Here is a 16,260-nt window from a genome sequence, read left to right on the forward strand (position 1 = left end):
TTGGCTTTGTCATCATGAAATTTTTTAGTTGTTCTTTGTCCTGAAAGTATTTCACTTCTCCATTAAACTTGAAAGAGAGTTTTGCAGGGTATAGTAGTCTGGGTGGAATTTGTTTTCATAGAGGACTTGTACTCTGTTCCATGCTCTTCTTGTCTTCATGGTTTATGTAGAGAAGTCAGCTGTCATTCTAATGGGTTTTCCTTTGTATGTGATCTGCTTCTTTTCTCTAGCAGCTTTCAGTATATTATTCTTGAGCTGAATTTCTGGAATCTTGACTATTATATGTCTTGGTGTGTTTTTTTTTTAATTTTATTTATTTATTTATTTATTTATTTATTTATTTATTTATATGCGTGTGTGTTGCCAGCTCAGCCCACCAGGGGGCAGGGCTGGCTGGCATGTGGTGCTGGGGGATTGAACCGCGGTCTCTGTGCTTTGCTAAGCTTGTTCTAAGTAGGTGCCTTAGACCACTGAGCTATCTCACCAGCCCGTCTTGGTGTGTTTTTAATTGGGTTGAGGTTACTTGGCATACTGTATGCTTCGGTTAACTGAATGTCAGATTGTTTCCTCATATTTGGGAAGTTTTCTGCTATTACTTCTGCCCGTATTTTTTTAATGTTATGTGTATTGACTCCTTTCTCATTGATACCTATTAATCTCACATTGTTCATCTTTGCATTGTCTTGCAGTGATGAATTATTTTTTTCTGCATCTTAGTTGTTTTAGGAGATCTTTTCTTACCTTTTTACTAGCTGCACCAGTGCTTCAAGATCTGAAACTCTGTCTTCACTTTCACTTCAATGGTGTTGCAAGCTTGTGATTGATATTTTAATTTCCTCTATATCTCTTCGACTCTTCTTCATGTGATCTATTTCTTCCCTGTATTGCTCATTCAAGGAATCTGTCATTTTTCTAATCTCCTCTATTTGTTTTATCAATGTCTTCTTTAGAAGCAGTTATTAGTTCTTTCACTGCAGTGTTTTTTTTCAGATTGGGTTTCCTCCCTATGTTTCTGTAGTTGATTCTTTACTTCAGATGTTATGAGTTCCAAGAATTCTTTTCTTATTTCAGAAAATTCTGCTCTGAATTATTTACTATTGACACTATTAATTCATACATTTCAGCTGAGCTGGTAGAAAAGAATTCCTCGCTGAGTTCCTCTGTGACTTTCTGCTGTTGCTTATTTACTATTGACGCTATTAATTCATACATTTGAGCTGAGCTAGTGTCCTCTGCACTTGTTTGGGTGTGCTTTTGGTTCCTTCTATATGTTTCTGCATTTGATTCTTTACTGCAGATGGTATTAATTCAGGGATTTCTTTTTTCATTTCCAATCTGAGTTCCTCTATACCTTTCTGCAGTTGTTTCTTTATTTCGGAAGCTGTTTATTCATTGATTTCTGCTGTGTGATTCCCAATTTGTTCTGTGTTAGTGTCCTCTGCACTTGTTATGGGTGGGCTTGGCGTCTGAGATTGCATTTTGCTCCTTCTTCTTGTCATTTTGTGTAGCACTGTCTTCTGACCTTTGTTGTAGAGCTTTGGTGCAGTTCTAACCTTAGCACCTACTGAAGTTCATGTGCAGATCTACAAAGTTTGGATTTATCCAGCTGTGCCTGGCTTCATTCTGGCTGCTGTGCTCAGTTCCTTCCTGTTGTCACCCTTGGGAGTGAACCTGTTGTGCCCCTCTGGCAAGATGTTCTGCTCCTGTACTAGCTGAGTGATTCTGTCCCCTACTCTCTCTGCAGGAATTGCAGTTGCAGGGTTTCACCCCAGACCTGTATGCCAGGCCTGAGCTGAGTCTGGAGGGGACAAGGTGGAGTAGTGTGTAGAGGAAGCTCTCCCTCACACTCACTGGGCCTGGCCTAGGAGTGGATTTTGGGGTCCCTAGAACGTGGCAGAAATTCTCACTGGGTGGGCAGGGTGGATTGGGGTGCTGTGGAGTGGCAGTGGTGGTCTCAAAGGGGTAGAAGAGGGTCTCCCCCATGCTGCGCCTGCCCTGGGACCAGCAGGTACCTCAGGCACAGGTTAGCTGGAAGCTCTCCCACACACTCACCAGGCCTGGGTTAGGACTAGATCTGGGGTTCCCTAGAACGCGGCAGAAATTCTCACCTGGCAGACAAGGTGGGTGTGGTTGTTCTGGGGAGTGGTGGTTGGGGGTCCCAAGGGAGTGGAAAAGGGTCTCACCCACGCTGCTCCTGGGCTTGGACTGGCTGGTCCCGCCTGTGCAGGGTAGCAGGAAGCTCTCCACACACTCACTGGACCTAGGCTAGAGCTGGATCTGGGGTTCCCTAGAACGCGGCAGAAATTCTCACCTGGCAGACAAGGTGGGTGTGGTTGTTCTGGGGAGTGGTGGTTGGGGGTCCCAAGGGAGTGGAAAAGGGTCTCACCCACGCTGCTCCTGGGCTTGGACTGGCTGGTCCCGCCTGTGCAGGGTCTGTTCTGTTTATTTTAAAATAAGTTTAAATGTAACAGAGTAATCATAGTAAGTAACACGGTACTTATGTTTTAGGGAGTTTGCTTAATGAAGTTAATAATATTTACATGTTTAAAAATTGATTCTCCAAAATTTTGTGCAGTTAGATATGTTTATTAAATAGAGTATTAAAATACAAATAGTAGTCTTTCTCTTCATGCACAAGAGCCCTTTGGGTATTAATGAGCCTTTCAGTAATTTGCAGAGAAAAGTGATGTCATGAGAACTCCAATACTTCAGAGTCTACCACAGTGATTCTCTAAGCCAGTCTGTTTTCAGTTGCTATTTTGTCCCACAGCTTTGCCACAGAGTTATCCCCAAATCCTTTTTTTTTTTTCATTTTTTTAGTAATATTTCTTAAAAAGTCTTAAAGAAAAAATATGATACAGGACCTAAGCATATGTTATTAACACATGTTCTAAAATGTGGTAGATCACATCAGTCCTGAATTAATTTTTTATTAAAAAACAAAACAAAAAAACCCCAACTAACTGAACTTTATTCTTTTTCTATGCCTCTATAGCTTTCTTTCACCTCATTTTAATGTCTACTTCACTTTATGTTGTTTTCAGTATTCTTCAAGAAATCTTTGAACAGTAGTCCTGCTTAGTTTGACTGAATCCTTGATTTTTAGTTTGGCTTTTCATCCGGTGCTCACAACACCAATGCTCAAAATGGTTTGCAGAACTACACTGCCTTTTCCTTCAGAAGACGCTTTCATATGTCTTCTTACTTGACTTAGTTCCATTTTCATCTGTGCATACTTATGCTGCACTTCAGATTTAATGTCTTCACTGGTCCCATTGAAGGACCATTCTACCTCATTCTTAGAAACATTTTTCTTTGATTCAGGGCTTGTGTCTTTGCTCTGCTTTTCTTGACTGCTGGACTTCACACTACTTTTTAAAAGTAATTTGAGTTGCCTCAGCCATTGCACATTCCTCTTGCACTTATACCTGGTCATTCAAGTTAGCTCAATGAAATGATCACCCAATGAGTCTCATGTTCAAGAGTAGGTCTTCATCTTCCTCAGCTGCTTTCTCCCCACCAGCAGCTGGCTCAGCCCCGCTCAGCCCACACTACTTTTTTATCTTCAGATCCCCTCTTTTCTGCTTTCTCCTTGGATTTTCTGTCTTGTTCTCTATCTCAACTCTTGCTCCTGTGCTTATATGACTTCTGATCCTGGCTTTTTGACCATCTTCAATACCAACTGCAAGATCTGTTTCCTTTCTGATCTGTCATGGCTTCTGCTTCTCTACTGCTTTGCCTTCTTTCCCTGCTTTGTGATCTTTTGTGGTCTTGGGACCTGCTGCATCTCTGGTCAGAAGTTTGACTTCAGTGTCTACTTCATGAACAACTTCTCTTTCATTTTTATCATGAGATTGCTCTTTCTCTCTTTCCTCCTCCTCTTTTCATCTTTTTCTTTCTCTTTCTTCCCTTTCTCTCTCCCATTCTTTTTCTCTTTCTTGCTTCTCTTTTTTTTAGACACTCATCCTGATCAGGTTCTTCAGTTCTTTTTCTTAACTTTTCTTTTAGTTCTTCTACAGTAGCTCTAATTTTGGCATAGCCCATGTATTGTTTCCCCATCAGGTGATCATCTACCTGGGACTGGGCATCTCCTCCTATCAAAAAGGCTTTACACACTTCACAAACTTCCATTTGTTTTTTTGGGCAGCAAAACTTTCAATGGTTGAAGTTGTGGATCTAACTCTTCTCTTCTTTTAGCTATTCAACTAATTTCATCACTCTCGAGGCTTCTTCTACCTTTCCTTCATATCCCAATTCTTCAATCTGCTATAGGAGCACATCAGTTTTGTCTGTGAGAACCTGGATTTTTTCCTCATTTTTGCCTGTTGGGCCAGCTGACCCAGGGAATTGCTGGTTTTGAGATAATGCCCAACGAGCATGGCCTTGTCTGATTCTACATTCTACTTCTGTTAATAAGTTCTGTAAGTGTCGCAAAAAATCTCTCTCACAGCCCATTTTCATGAGAGGAGAACTCTTTTCATATTGTTTTCATAAATTTTCATCATGAATTTTTATCACATGGACCAAGATCAGAATGAGTATTTGTGAACAATTCCACAGGACAAAAACCACAGAGATAATATTTACAAACCTGGATGTAGTGACCCACACCTGTAATCCCAGCTTCTTAGGAGGCCAAGTCAGGAGGATTTCAAATTCAAGGAAATCTGAACAACTTAACCACATCGCTCTCATGGTCTCACTGCACATTTCTGCACTTCTCATCCGGGGTGAGGTTTTGGTCCTGGCCCATTAATTCATCCAACAATTGTGTGGCCAAAATCATGGTGCTTCCTTCCAGAGGCTTCTCCCAACCAGCCCTGATGCCTGGCAATGAGAACCCTGGTGATACAGCCACCAACTCCTTCAGCACTCTCACACTGAGGAGCCCACAGGGGAGCCGACATGACAGAAAAACATCCCAGAATCCTTTATCCTTCATTTGCAGTAGTGAAATGGCAGAGAATTGGCCTGCAACCAGGCATTTTCTAATTCTGTAAATCAGTCAATACATAATACAGCTAGTACCCAACTAGATGGTCACTTTCCTGTACCAATTATTGTACTTATTTATATAGTACTTTGCAGGTAATAACCTCATAAAGAGAATTAGGCATAGGAAATAGATTATTCTCTCTGCCTCATCATCCCTTTCCTATGTCACTCCCTCTCTGCTATGATAAATCAATGCTTCTTTATCCAACAAGATTCCTTTCCCCTTAAAAATCTGTATATAATGAATAGTTCTATGTGATAAATTTGCATCTCTTTAAGCTTATTCCACAGTTTAAGGGTCTTTTTTTGTTTTCATTTTTGGTACCAGGAATCAAACTTAGGGCTTCACATTTGCATGCTGAGCTACATTCCCTGACTGTCATAGTTTATACTTAATAGTTTATATGCTTTTCTTATTCTGCTGGGTATATGCAGCATTTCTGCATTTTTTAAAAAGAGAGAGTAGAGAAATGGGAAAAAAACAATCAAGTTTTATCATGTACAGGTACAAATTCCCTATGATCATTATGTGTACCTAAAATGTACCAATAAATGTAACAAAAAAGAGAGCCTCATACCCTGGATAAATAAAAGCCTTAATAATGACCAGCAGACTTAAAACTCTATGCTTTTATTAATCAAATCACAATTAAAAGTGCCATAATACTTGCTGGAAAAATGCTTTAAAGTCAGGGAGATGTAAGGGGAAAATTTTAAGTGGTGATTCAAAATTAAAAAAAAATAGATGGCAGGTATACATCATAACATTCCTAAATATAGAATGATATATAGATTTTTAATCCATTCCTTTCTCCCACCTGCCCAATTCTCTTGCCTGAAGGCAACTGTAGCTCTCATTCCCTTGTGTATCTTGTAGAGGTATCCTATGTATGTCACTTAATGCTAATTTTAATTACTTAATAATAATTTACTTTAATTATTTCAGATGACTCCAGAATTGATGACGAAAGCATGCACTTTTTACATGGGACGTTTAGTAAAGACCCATTTTTGGTAAGAATGTGATTTTTCTGATTAAAATGGAGGGATAAGGGAAGTATTTCTTCCCGATCCTCTCAGTTTATTTACTAATGTGTTTCTCTAATATCAAAATATAATCTCTTACAGTGCATGGAGAGAAATGGTAAGGCCTCATGTAAGTGAAGAAGACATACTGGCTGAAAAAATGAAAAGAGCAACAGAACATTATAATTCCGGCGTTCAAAGAGCCTTATTTCATCAATGGCGCTCCTATGCTGAAAAGAATAGACAAAAAGTTGATGGTAAATCTTTACGTGATAGCAGTTCCTTTTGTGTGCTCAGATGAATCTGTTTTTGTTTATTTGTTTTGTGCTGCATGGCTGAGCTATATCCCTGGCCCTCAACCCTTTTTTATGTTTAGAAAATTGCTGTTTAGAGCACTATTATGAAATGATGGCAAAACCACTAATTTTAAATACTTGAGATTTTTGGGAAAAGATTTTTATTATAATAGAAACTGGCGTATTTAAAACTGAATCTCGAGTGTATTTGTTGATGTACGTATATAAATACAGATCTACTATTTGTTATGTAATAGAGAGCTGATAAATTCTGGGTAGGTACAAAAAAGTTGACATTTGTTACAAATTTTTCATTTAATGCACATGTGAGGAAGCGTATTTTCTCTTACTCGAAACTTAAGTCTTTGAGAGAGGATAGTGCGCATGTGTGAACTAAGGACTCAGGATACACGTCTCCTGCCTTTGGTTAGATTTTTTCCTGACTCCTGTACGGCTAGGAAAAACCAGAAAATCCGTTCCTTTTGATGGGCTCTTGTCTGTATTTCCCTCAGAGCGGATGCTTGTACGGTTTAAATGTAAATGTAGTGCAGAATTAGGAACTGGCTAATTGGCTGACTTGCACTTTACAGGGTTACAGTAGTGGGTGGCAGCTCTGTTAATAACTCCCATCATTCGAACTGCAAACTCTGTTATAAAAGCAGATTGATTTACAGATTAGCGTAGCCTCCCTACCAAATTCTTGTCCTCTCTCTCAGAGGATGTTAGTGAGCTTTCTGTCATAGAGACACAGTACCCCACCTCCACAGCTTAATGCAGGGTCTTGCTTTGCTCACGTTTCAGCACCGATCAGCTGGCCCTAAGGTGGAGGCCTCACAGAGGAGGGCCGTGGGGAGCAAAGCTGCTCAGTTCCTCCTGGTGCCAGGAAGCACAGCAGAGCAGAACCAGAGCGGGAGTGAGGGGCCAGACACAGACACCGTCCAGACCATGCCTCTGTGACCCTCCCGCACACACCTAGACGTATGCTCTGCTACCCTCTCGGGTGGCTCCAGAGCCAATCCAGTTGAAGCCCCAGCCCACGTGCTGCGCGGAGTTCCTCCTGCCTTCAGCGCCGCTCTTCTGCTGGTTTCTTGCATCTTCTTCATGTTTTTCTTTTTAATCTTTCCCTCTCACTGGCTTCCTCCGTGTTGTACCTTCTCTTGTTCTCTGACCCTATGTCTTTGTCGTTGTCTCCTTCACCTCCAGCCTCTTTCTCACTGTTAGCTGCACCATGTGAAGGTGTGGAGACTGATACTCTGTCCTATCCTCCTCCTGTTCTTCCTTCTTCATTCTATCCATTAAAAAACAATTCCCTTTCACCTCTTGCCTTTTTTTGTCTTGTCTAAGCGTCATACAACACAAGGGCATATATTTTTAAAATCTTTATTGTATTTATGTAGTAAACATTCATATTCCTGTTTTTAATCCAAGTCAAGTCATCTCAAAATGACATAATCTCTTAAAAATATCTATGTCATCTTCATATTATGGCACTTCTTGGGGGCTGGTCCTCTTTCCCTCTGGAAGGCAATATTCTACATAATCCATGATCATGAAAAAAATTAAAATTTTGCTTGAGATTTAACTGCCTGAAATTTCGAGTAATAGGCTCACATTATGATTTTTAAGTGGAACCGTTAAAATGAACAAAATTGATAAAACATAACAACTATTGATATATTTATCATACATTTATGTGATGATACTATATGACCTTAAAAGTCTTAAGAAATATTATTATGAGCAGAAATAATTTAGAGGATACATAGACAACCTTTTAGCATGTGTAAGTGGTAGCAAATAGGAATTTATGATAAGATAATTTAATAATTCCCCACAAGAGGCTTTTACTTTGGAGCTGTTATAATTTAAATAATAAAAATTAAACTCAACCTGAATATTTAAATATATGAAAGTGTATTTTGGTGGAAGGGAATTCAAGCAAAGGGCATTGAGCTGCAAATGAATAGAAAACCTTATTGTCTTAAATCATTAACATTTTCCCTTTTTTATTAGTACATGTTTGCACTACATAGTGATTAGTGATTACAATTATCAGGGGGAGTTTGTACATATTCATGACATCTTAATTTTATGGGGCCCTTTCTCCTCCCGTCCATCCTTGTCCCCTTCAACAGTTATTCCCCTTCACATCTGCAAAAGCTCTATTTCCATTTATCTTCAGTTCTCATTTTCATCCCTTTTCCCTCCTCCCCTAGTCGCTCCTTGCCTATCTTGTTCCCATTCCCATTGGAAAAGATCTCCTTCCTCCCTATGACCTTTCCCTGTACACAGTAACCTCATACATTTTCTGTAGATGCAGTACAGAGGATGCAGCACATACTCCATTATCACAAGCTAAAAGTTATCCTCAGGAAATGGAAGAAGCAAGCAAGATACATACATCAAAAGAGAGAAGAAGACCTGGTATGTGGCACATTCCAAACTTATTTTTTTTAAAGAATCTGATTCACTTAGTTATGCTGTTTCAGAATGGTACTATACGTGGAAAATATTAAAATCTTGCATACTGTATACCTTTTGTGGGATCCTTGTTCTTTTAATAATTTGATAATTTAACTTTTGTTTCAGTTAACCCAAACATTTCCTAAGAATTTCTATAGTGTGCTTTGAACCATGAATATCAAGGGAAAATCTTTCTACATTTAAAAAATGTATTGATGTAGATACTAAGAATTTTGTTTAAACAAATATTTAGAAGGGGAGATAGATGTCTAAAGTGGAAGAGAAACTTTGATATAGTTAAAATAGAAAAATAAATGCTGAATAAATCTATTCCTTTTCTATTTAAGCTTAAATTTCTTTTTTTAGCTTAAATTTCTATTTATTCTTTTTCAATATTCAATTTAATAAATCATAATTTCAACATTAAATGATTTTTTAGTGCCAATCTTAGAGTCTTACCTAGGAATTAAAGCAACTGAAACACAGAACCTAAGCAATCTCCTACAAAAACACCATTTGCTTGTCATCTGTATAGTATTACTGTTTGTTGTTTTAGAATATTTAGAGTGACTACTTGGATCAAACTACTGGGATACTGGAATTGTTTTATAATTACATTTAGTAGGCAATATTTTATTAATATTCTTCAAAATACCAAGTCATGGTAAATAGGAAAAAGGATAAGATTAAATCCCTTTCTTTTGTGGTTACCTCTTGGGGGCAGGATCTGTACAGTTACCCCCAAATTGGTACAAATGTTGAAACTGGTGGTACCACATGAGCAGGAAGAGACACTAAGAAGACGTCTTACTGCTCACAGAGTGCTTGAGGGAGCACAGACTCTGTGGAGGATACTGAGAGGCATGAACGTGCTCTGTACTCCTAGCACATTGATCTGTGGATCCTGAGCTGCTGGTGTTCCTGTCGGCTGCCTCTGGCCCTTCCCTTTTGTGAACCACCTTTCCAGCCTTGCCAGATAAACAGTTCCATTTTAGGTTCCACTGTGTGCATCTGCTCATTCTGTGCTTTCTACTACTTTCTGTAGTTAGTTAGTGTTTTGATCACTGTGCTGTTCCTAATTACTGCATGTTGAAGGGTGAAATAGCCTCTTTTACATATCCATTAAGATAATCCCAAGGCAGGCACATTCTCTTAATGTAACACATATGCTGATCATGTTGTTTTATACACATCTGTTGGTAGGCTATGTATTATATATAATGGATATTATCCTTAATACATACATGAGTTATATAGTTGAGTGTTCAAGGAAAAATCTTTTCTTCTAGTTACACAAGTTCTTGGTGGAGTGACGATGGCCAACTGTGTGCAGGCAACAAGGGCTAGGGACACCCATGTGCTGTGTGTGTGCTGATTCTCTAGTGTGTGCCCTTCCTTAGCCTCCAGTATGTGTAAGTACACCGATATACTGAAATAGTGTGTGTGTGTGTGTGTGTGTGTGTGTGTGTGTGAAAGAGAGAGAGAGGCAGAGAGAGAGACAGACAGAGAGACAGAGACACAGAGAGACATAGAGACAGACAGACAGAGCAAGAAAGAGAGACAGAGACAGAGACACAGAGAAACACAGAGAGAGAAACTTGTTTTTCTTTAAGGCATCATCTTCTTTGCTTTTCTTGTTGTTGAGACAAAATACCCAACACCTAAAATTAAAGGAAGGAAGCTTTATTTAGTTCATTGTTTGCAGAGGTTTCAGTCCACAATTGGTTGGCTCCAAGGCAGGGCGGCATGGCAGAGGGGCATCACAGAGGAGACACAGTCTGCAGTCCTTGACAAGCAGACAGGCAAGAGCACATTACCTCTCTTTCTTCCTCTTATATTTTTTTGAGGTTACCTTCCCTACAGCAGGTGTAGCATGCACTACATTGGCCAGAGTGGTGCCAAACCAGCCCATAGACTGTTTTAGTCATCACATAGCCTTTATCCAAGCACCATACACTCTTGATTGAGCCACCTATTGCTGCATGGGGCTTTGGAGGTCCATCGAGACACAAGCCATAATACACATCTTACTTGTACAGTTTCCAGGAGTATATCACAGTTAAGATGGGAACTTCCTATAATGATAAATCAGACAGGCTCCCAGATCATGTCTTTGCTATTCTCTTCCATTTTGGTTCTGTCTGTACTAATCACCAGCCTCCCATACCCTAAGCACCAGTTCTGTTATTACTGGAAGGAGCACTTTTGGGCCTCAGTTTGCTCACAGACAAAAACAGGAGGCTAGACTCAATCTGCCTGGGCAGCATAACAGCAAATGGAAATGACCTGCAAAGCTTTGGTGGTTCAGGGACTATTAAGGATGCATATGGAAAATAGTACTTTTTAAATAATGATGAGAGTAAATACTGTTTAATTGGTGCTCTTTTTGGTAAAATATTATGCTTGAAACATTGCATACATATCTGTCTTCTCATTTGGCACTTAAGAGTGATTCCCTGGAATCTATAAATCATATTATTGCAGCTATTACAACATGAAATTGAATTGAAAAAATGGAGAAGTAAGTCAGAATTGAAAATGGCTGAAGAAATTGCAGAGGAATCTATTTCTCTTGAGCGAAGTTTGTCTGAAGTCTCTCTTGTAGATGACACTTCACAATGTGATATTTCACTGTTACCTGAAAGAGCAGTATTAAAGGTTTGTATGAATTTTTAAAATATTTCTAAATTAAAAATTGTGATTAGTACTGTTTGTGCTATGCAGTGGATAGTTGAAATACATGTAATACATCTGAATTTTTTACGCCCTTTCCCTTTCTTCCTCCCCTTCCCATTATCTCTTAGCCACCTTCCCATTTGCCAAAGTTCTATCTCTCTATTTTCTGACCATTTTTATTTTTCTCTTTGATTTATTTATATTTTAGGCTTCTCATGTAAGAGAAACCATGCAATATTTAAACCTGGGGTCTGATTTATTTCAGTTAACATTATGGTCTCGAGGCGCATCCATTTGCCTATAAATGACTCTAATTTATTTATTTTTTTTGGTTTGTTTTTCTTTTCTTTTTTTTTTCTTTTCAAAGTTTTATTGATAAACATATAGCAATGAGACAGTTTCAAATCAAATTGAAAGTACAGTTTCAACAAATAATACACTGCATATATTCTTCTTAGTGGTTAATTGCTGTACAAGATGCAGACTTGTGATCCTACTTACAAACACCATTAGAAAAAATCATTCTATTCATTAAGAGAATGCAACTATATATCTATCCCAACCACTTTCAATACACAGATACAAAATGGACATTCATAGTTATACCCCATTTTTTTTAAGTTCCGTTATTGAATATTATAGGTGTGTAAACTCAGTAAAATATTCTAAAAGAAACCAGTAGCCCATAATAGCATTGGGTCTTCTGTTTAACTGGCAATGTCAGAAATTATTGACCTGAGTCCCCCACAGCTCAACATAACAACATGGCTTTACTTCCTATATTTTGTCTTCATACTTTTCTACTGGATGGTTAAGACCAAGGTAAAGCAGGACCTATGCAACAAGAGTTGTAGCTTTTTGATCTGAGTGGTTTGTTTTTCTGAAACAGGGTTTCACTATGCAGTTCAGGCTGAACTTGAACTCACTTGGTAGCCTAGGCTGGTCTTGAATTCACAGAAATCCTCCTGCCACTGCCTGGGATTTCAAGCATGCACCACCCTGCCCAGAAAACTTATCTTTCTTTGTAGCAGAGTAGTGCTCCGTTGTGTAGCAATGGCACATTTTCTTTTTCCATTCATTTGCTGATACACACATAGCTCACTTCCACAATTTAGCTATTGTGAACTGTGTTGCTATGAACGTGAATATGCATGCATCACTGTAATATGTTAACTTTCTTCTAGAAAGGGAATATCAATGTTCCTTTAATTTGGATTTCTCTAATTGCCCGTGATGTTAAATATTTTTTCATATTATGTATTGGACATTTGTACTTCTTCTGAGAAATGTCTATTCATTTCAGTTGCTCATTGTTTGATTGGGTCTTTTGACCATAGGAGTGTTTTTATTTTTCTTTCTTTGTATATTTTATATGTTAACTCTTTGTCCGAGGTGTAGCTGGCAAAAATTTTCCCATTCAGTAGGTTACCTCTTCATTCTGCTGCTTATTTCTTTGTGGTCCAGAAGCTTTTTAGTTTGATTTGATATAAGCTCATTTATTAATTCTTGACATTATTTCTGTTGGAGTTCTGTTCAGAAAGTTTTTGCCTACACCTATGTCAGAAGTTTTATCTATTTTGTCTCTTAGTAGACTGTTTCTGTTTTAACACTGAGGTGTTGATCCATTCTAAGTTTAGTGTGATACATGGGTCCAGATTCAATCTTCTGTGTGTGAATAGCTGGTTTTCCCAGCATCATTTATTAAAGAGATTCTCTCCAGTATATGTTTTGGTCCCTTTGTCAGAGATCAGGTGGCCAAATGTGCCTGAAGTTGTTTCAGCACCCTCTGCTCTGTTCCACTGGTACATATATCTGGCTTTACCAATACTAAACATACATCAAATATGAACATTAAAACTTATTTTAATAATTCTTCCCTGTTGTCAATAGTCCTGACAGACCATATTGCACTACTCTCTGTGCTTTATCCAGGATTTGGTGGATGGGGGATTAGGCAGCATGGGCAAGGGCAAGGGCAGTGTACATCAATGGGGAGAGAAGACGGGAAGACAAATGCTAATAGGTAAAAATAGACAGGAAATCAGATTCTGTTGGGATTATTTTATAACTGGGTGAAAGAGTGGGTGTTGAGGAGGTTTTAGAAAGTATTTGTATGGGTAGGAAGATGATGTATGCCAATGAGTGCGATGGATTTAGAGATTGAAGGAGGCTGCAATGTCACTGGTGCTTGTTAATATGTTTGCAGGTAACTGCTTAGATCCTGTAAGCCCCCCCCCCCTTTAAAAATGTATTTGGTACAGGGTTTCACTGCACAGCTCAGACTCATAGTGATCCTTCTGTTTTCAGCCTCCCCAGCACTGGGATTGTAGGTGTGCACCACCACACCCAGACTTGGTCACCAGCTCAGCGAGCCCAGGGCAGGGCTGGCAGGGCATGTGGTACCCAGATCCCTGAGCTTGCCTAAGCAGGTGCTTAGTCCACTGAGCTATCTCACCAGCCTCCTAGTTTTGTTAAGGGTTTCCTTGACATGCTTTTAAATGGTGTTACTTGGTTCTTACTCCTATGGGCTTATATAGTTCCCTGTTATGCTTAATGTTGTTAAATTGGTGGAGAGTAGGTAAAGGAAGAGTAGGAGGCAAGATAATGAGGAGTAGAGAAGCACAACAATAATGTGGGCAGAGAGTCAAAATATAGGAGGGACGAGAAACTAGAAGAAGGAGTAGATCAAAGGGGGAACCCTTGAAATTTAAAGTATAATAATCAGCCAATACCCATAAAGAAAAAATCTCCCCCCAAAAAAGAAGAGAAAAATGAAAACAATAGAAAGAAAACCAATCAGGATGACCCAAGTCCAACAAAGTAGCAAAGTCACAATGACTAGTTACTAAGATAACAATAGAAATAAGAATTTAAAACCTTCACACAGTCATTTTGGCATTAACCCAGAGCTCTTTCTACACCAGCATTACTGCCTAGTTTTAGGGTAGCTCTGCAGTTCTCGCCTGTGGGTGAGACAGTTGCCTCTCTGAGGCCTGCCTTGAGGACTATTGCTCTCTCCAAGCCCATGTCCTGGTTTCAAGCACAAAGAGCGTCTACTGCTGCAAACCTCCATGGAGCCAATTGCCTTCATCCACTGGGGGGTGTTAACTATTGTAGGCATCTCCACACCCTACCTCCTCAGGTTTCCTTGCCTTTCCTACGGCTGAAAAGCCACTGGTCCAGCCATTGTTTAGTGCCTCTTTGAGCAGTATCAGCAGAGCTAGTTTTCCCTTCCTTCTCTTGTTCTGAGCTAGTAGTTGTTCCCTCTCCAGCAGAGCCTGCTGGTAGCCATGGGTATGATGCTGATTGTTGCATATACAGCAATTCCACCGCATGTAGTGCAATTGACTGCCTATGTTGCTGCTGCTGCTGCTACTACTACTGTTACTACTGCTAATATGATAATGGTGGTGGTGGTGATGATGTATGATGGTGGTAGTGGTGGTGGTGGTGATTGGCTGCATTAGGGAAACCTCTTGCCCTCATGTCCCACCACCTGCTCGCACTGAAGTTTTGCCCACTGGCCCTGGAGGAGGGTGTAAGGCGCTTAGCAGTTAAATTCTGTGGAACTTCTGTTTTCAGTTTCTTTGAGTACCCTAGTTGGAAATGTTTTACTTCGCTGCCCCCAGCACAGAGGATAGTGTGGCTGTGTCCCTCTGCCAGGCTGTCACTGAAGGGCTGGCTGACTCTGACCCTTGCTCCCATCCTCTCCCAAGATGGTGCAAAGTCTTCTGGGTCTGGAGAGGCGGGAGTAGGGTCCTGTGATCTAGGAGTAGACCAGTTTCCATTTGGCCCAGACTGATGGCTTTAGGACTGAACTGAATAGGAAAGAGAAAGGAAAAGTGTAGGGAAGGGGTTCAGTTTTCTTTTAAAGAAAACCACAGGAAACAAAAGAATTTTAAGATTTTTTGGTCTTCATCACCGGAGTTTTAGCAATTTGATTATGATGTCTGTTGGTATACTTTTTTTTTTGATCTTCCTAAAGTTCACCATCTTCTTGTCTGCTTTAGCAAACCTGGGAAATTTTTAAACATTACTTCTTTAAATATTTTTGTGTCTTTTCCCTTCCTTTTTCGCAATAGGAGGTCTTAGCTATACCTCTATTAGGTGATGATATTGTCCCAGCATTGTTGAATTTCTGTACTGTTGGTTTTACTTTTTCTTTTGTGCTTCATTTTAAATACCATTCATTACTCTTTCAAGTTCAGTAATTTTTATGAATTATCTAGTCTGCTATTCTCTCCTAGGGAATTTATAAATTATAGATATTATATTCATTGGGTTCATTTTAAAAATACAACTTTTTAAATTCATTTTTCTTTTAAGTCCTTTAGGCAGTTTTATAATAGCTATTCACAAGAATTTGTCTTCTACCTGTTATCACTGCAGTTTCTCAGTGTGTTTCTGTTTTTCATATTTGCATGCACACAGGCGCATGTGCGTGTGTGTGGCCCTTGGCATTGAACCCAAGACTTCCACATTGAAGTATATCTCCGGGTCATTGCTTCTCAGCCTTTTGGCTAAGACCAAGTGAGGTATATCCCCAGATCATATTATACTTTTTATTATGACAGAGTTTTGCTAAATTTCCCAGGATAGGTTCAAACTTGTGAACGTCCTGCCTCAGCCTGCCAGAATACTGGGACTGCAGGCATGAGTGACTATGCCCAGCTATTTTTGTGCTTCTTTGTTTTTTTTATGTTTACTAATACTTTTTTTTTATTTTTCAACAAATAATACACTGCATATATTCTTCTTAGTGGTTAATTGCTGTACAAGATGCGGACTTGTGATCCTATTTACA

General features: G+C 39.2%; 1 protein-coding gene and 1 pseudogene across 2 annotated transcripts in view; one reads left to right on the forward strand and one right to left on the reverse strand.

Annotated features, from left to right (window-relative positions):
- The window catches only part of Fbxl13 (F-box and leucine rich repeat protein 13), a 265,793-nt gene that overhangs the window by 57,619 nt on the left and 191,914 nt on the right, over positions 1 to 16,260 (forward strand). For both annotated transcript variants that reach the window (XM_012516486.2, XM_023724307.1), the window contains exons 4-7: positions 5,942 to 6,009; positions 6,124 to 6,278; positions 8,632 to 8,741; positions 11,265 to 11,438. In XM_012516486.2, the coding sequence (XP_012371940.1) occupies positions 5,942 to 6,009; positions 6,124 to 6,278; positions 8,632 to 8,741; positions 11,265 to 11,438 (507 nt within the window). The remainder of the gene's footprint in view (positions 1 to 5,941; positions 6,010 to 6,123; positions 6,279 to 8,631; positions 8,742 to 11,264; positions 11,439 to 16,260) is intronic.
- On the reverse strand, positions 3,116 to 4,786 carry LOC105743246 (annotated as a pseudogene).

This window comes from Octodon degus, unplaced genomic scaffold, assembly GCF_000260255.1.
Source record: "Octodon degus isolate 3935 unplaced genomic scaffold, OctDeg1.0 scaffold00108, whole genome shotgun sequence".
NCBI lineage: Eukaryota > Metazoa > Chordata > Mammalia > Rodentia > Octodontidae > Octodon > Octodon degus.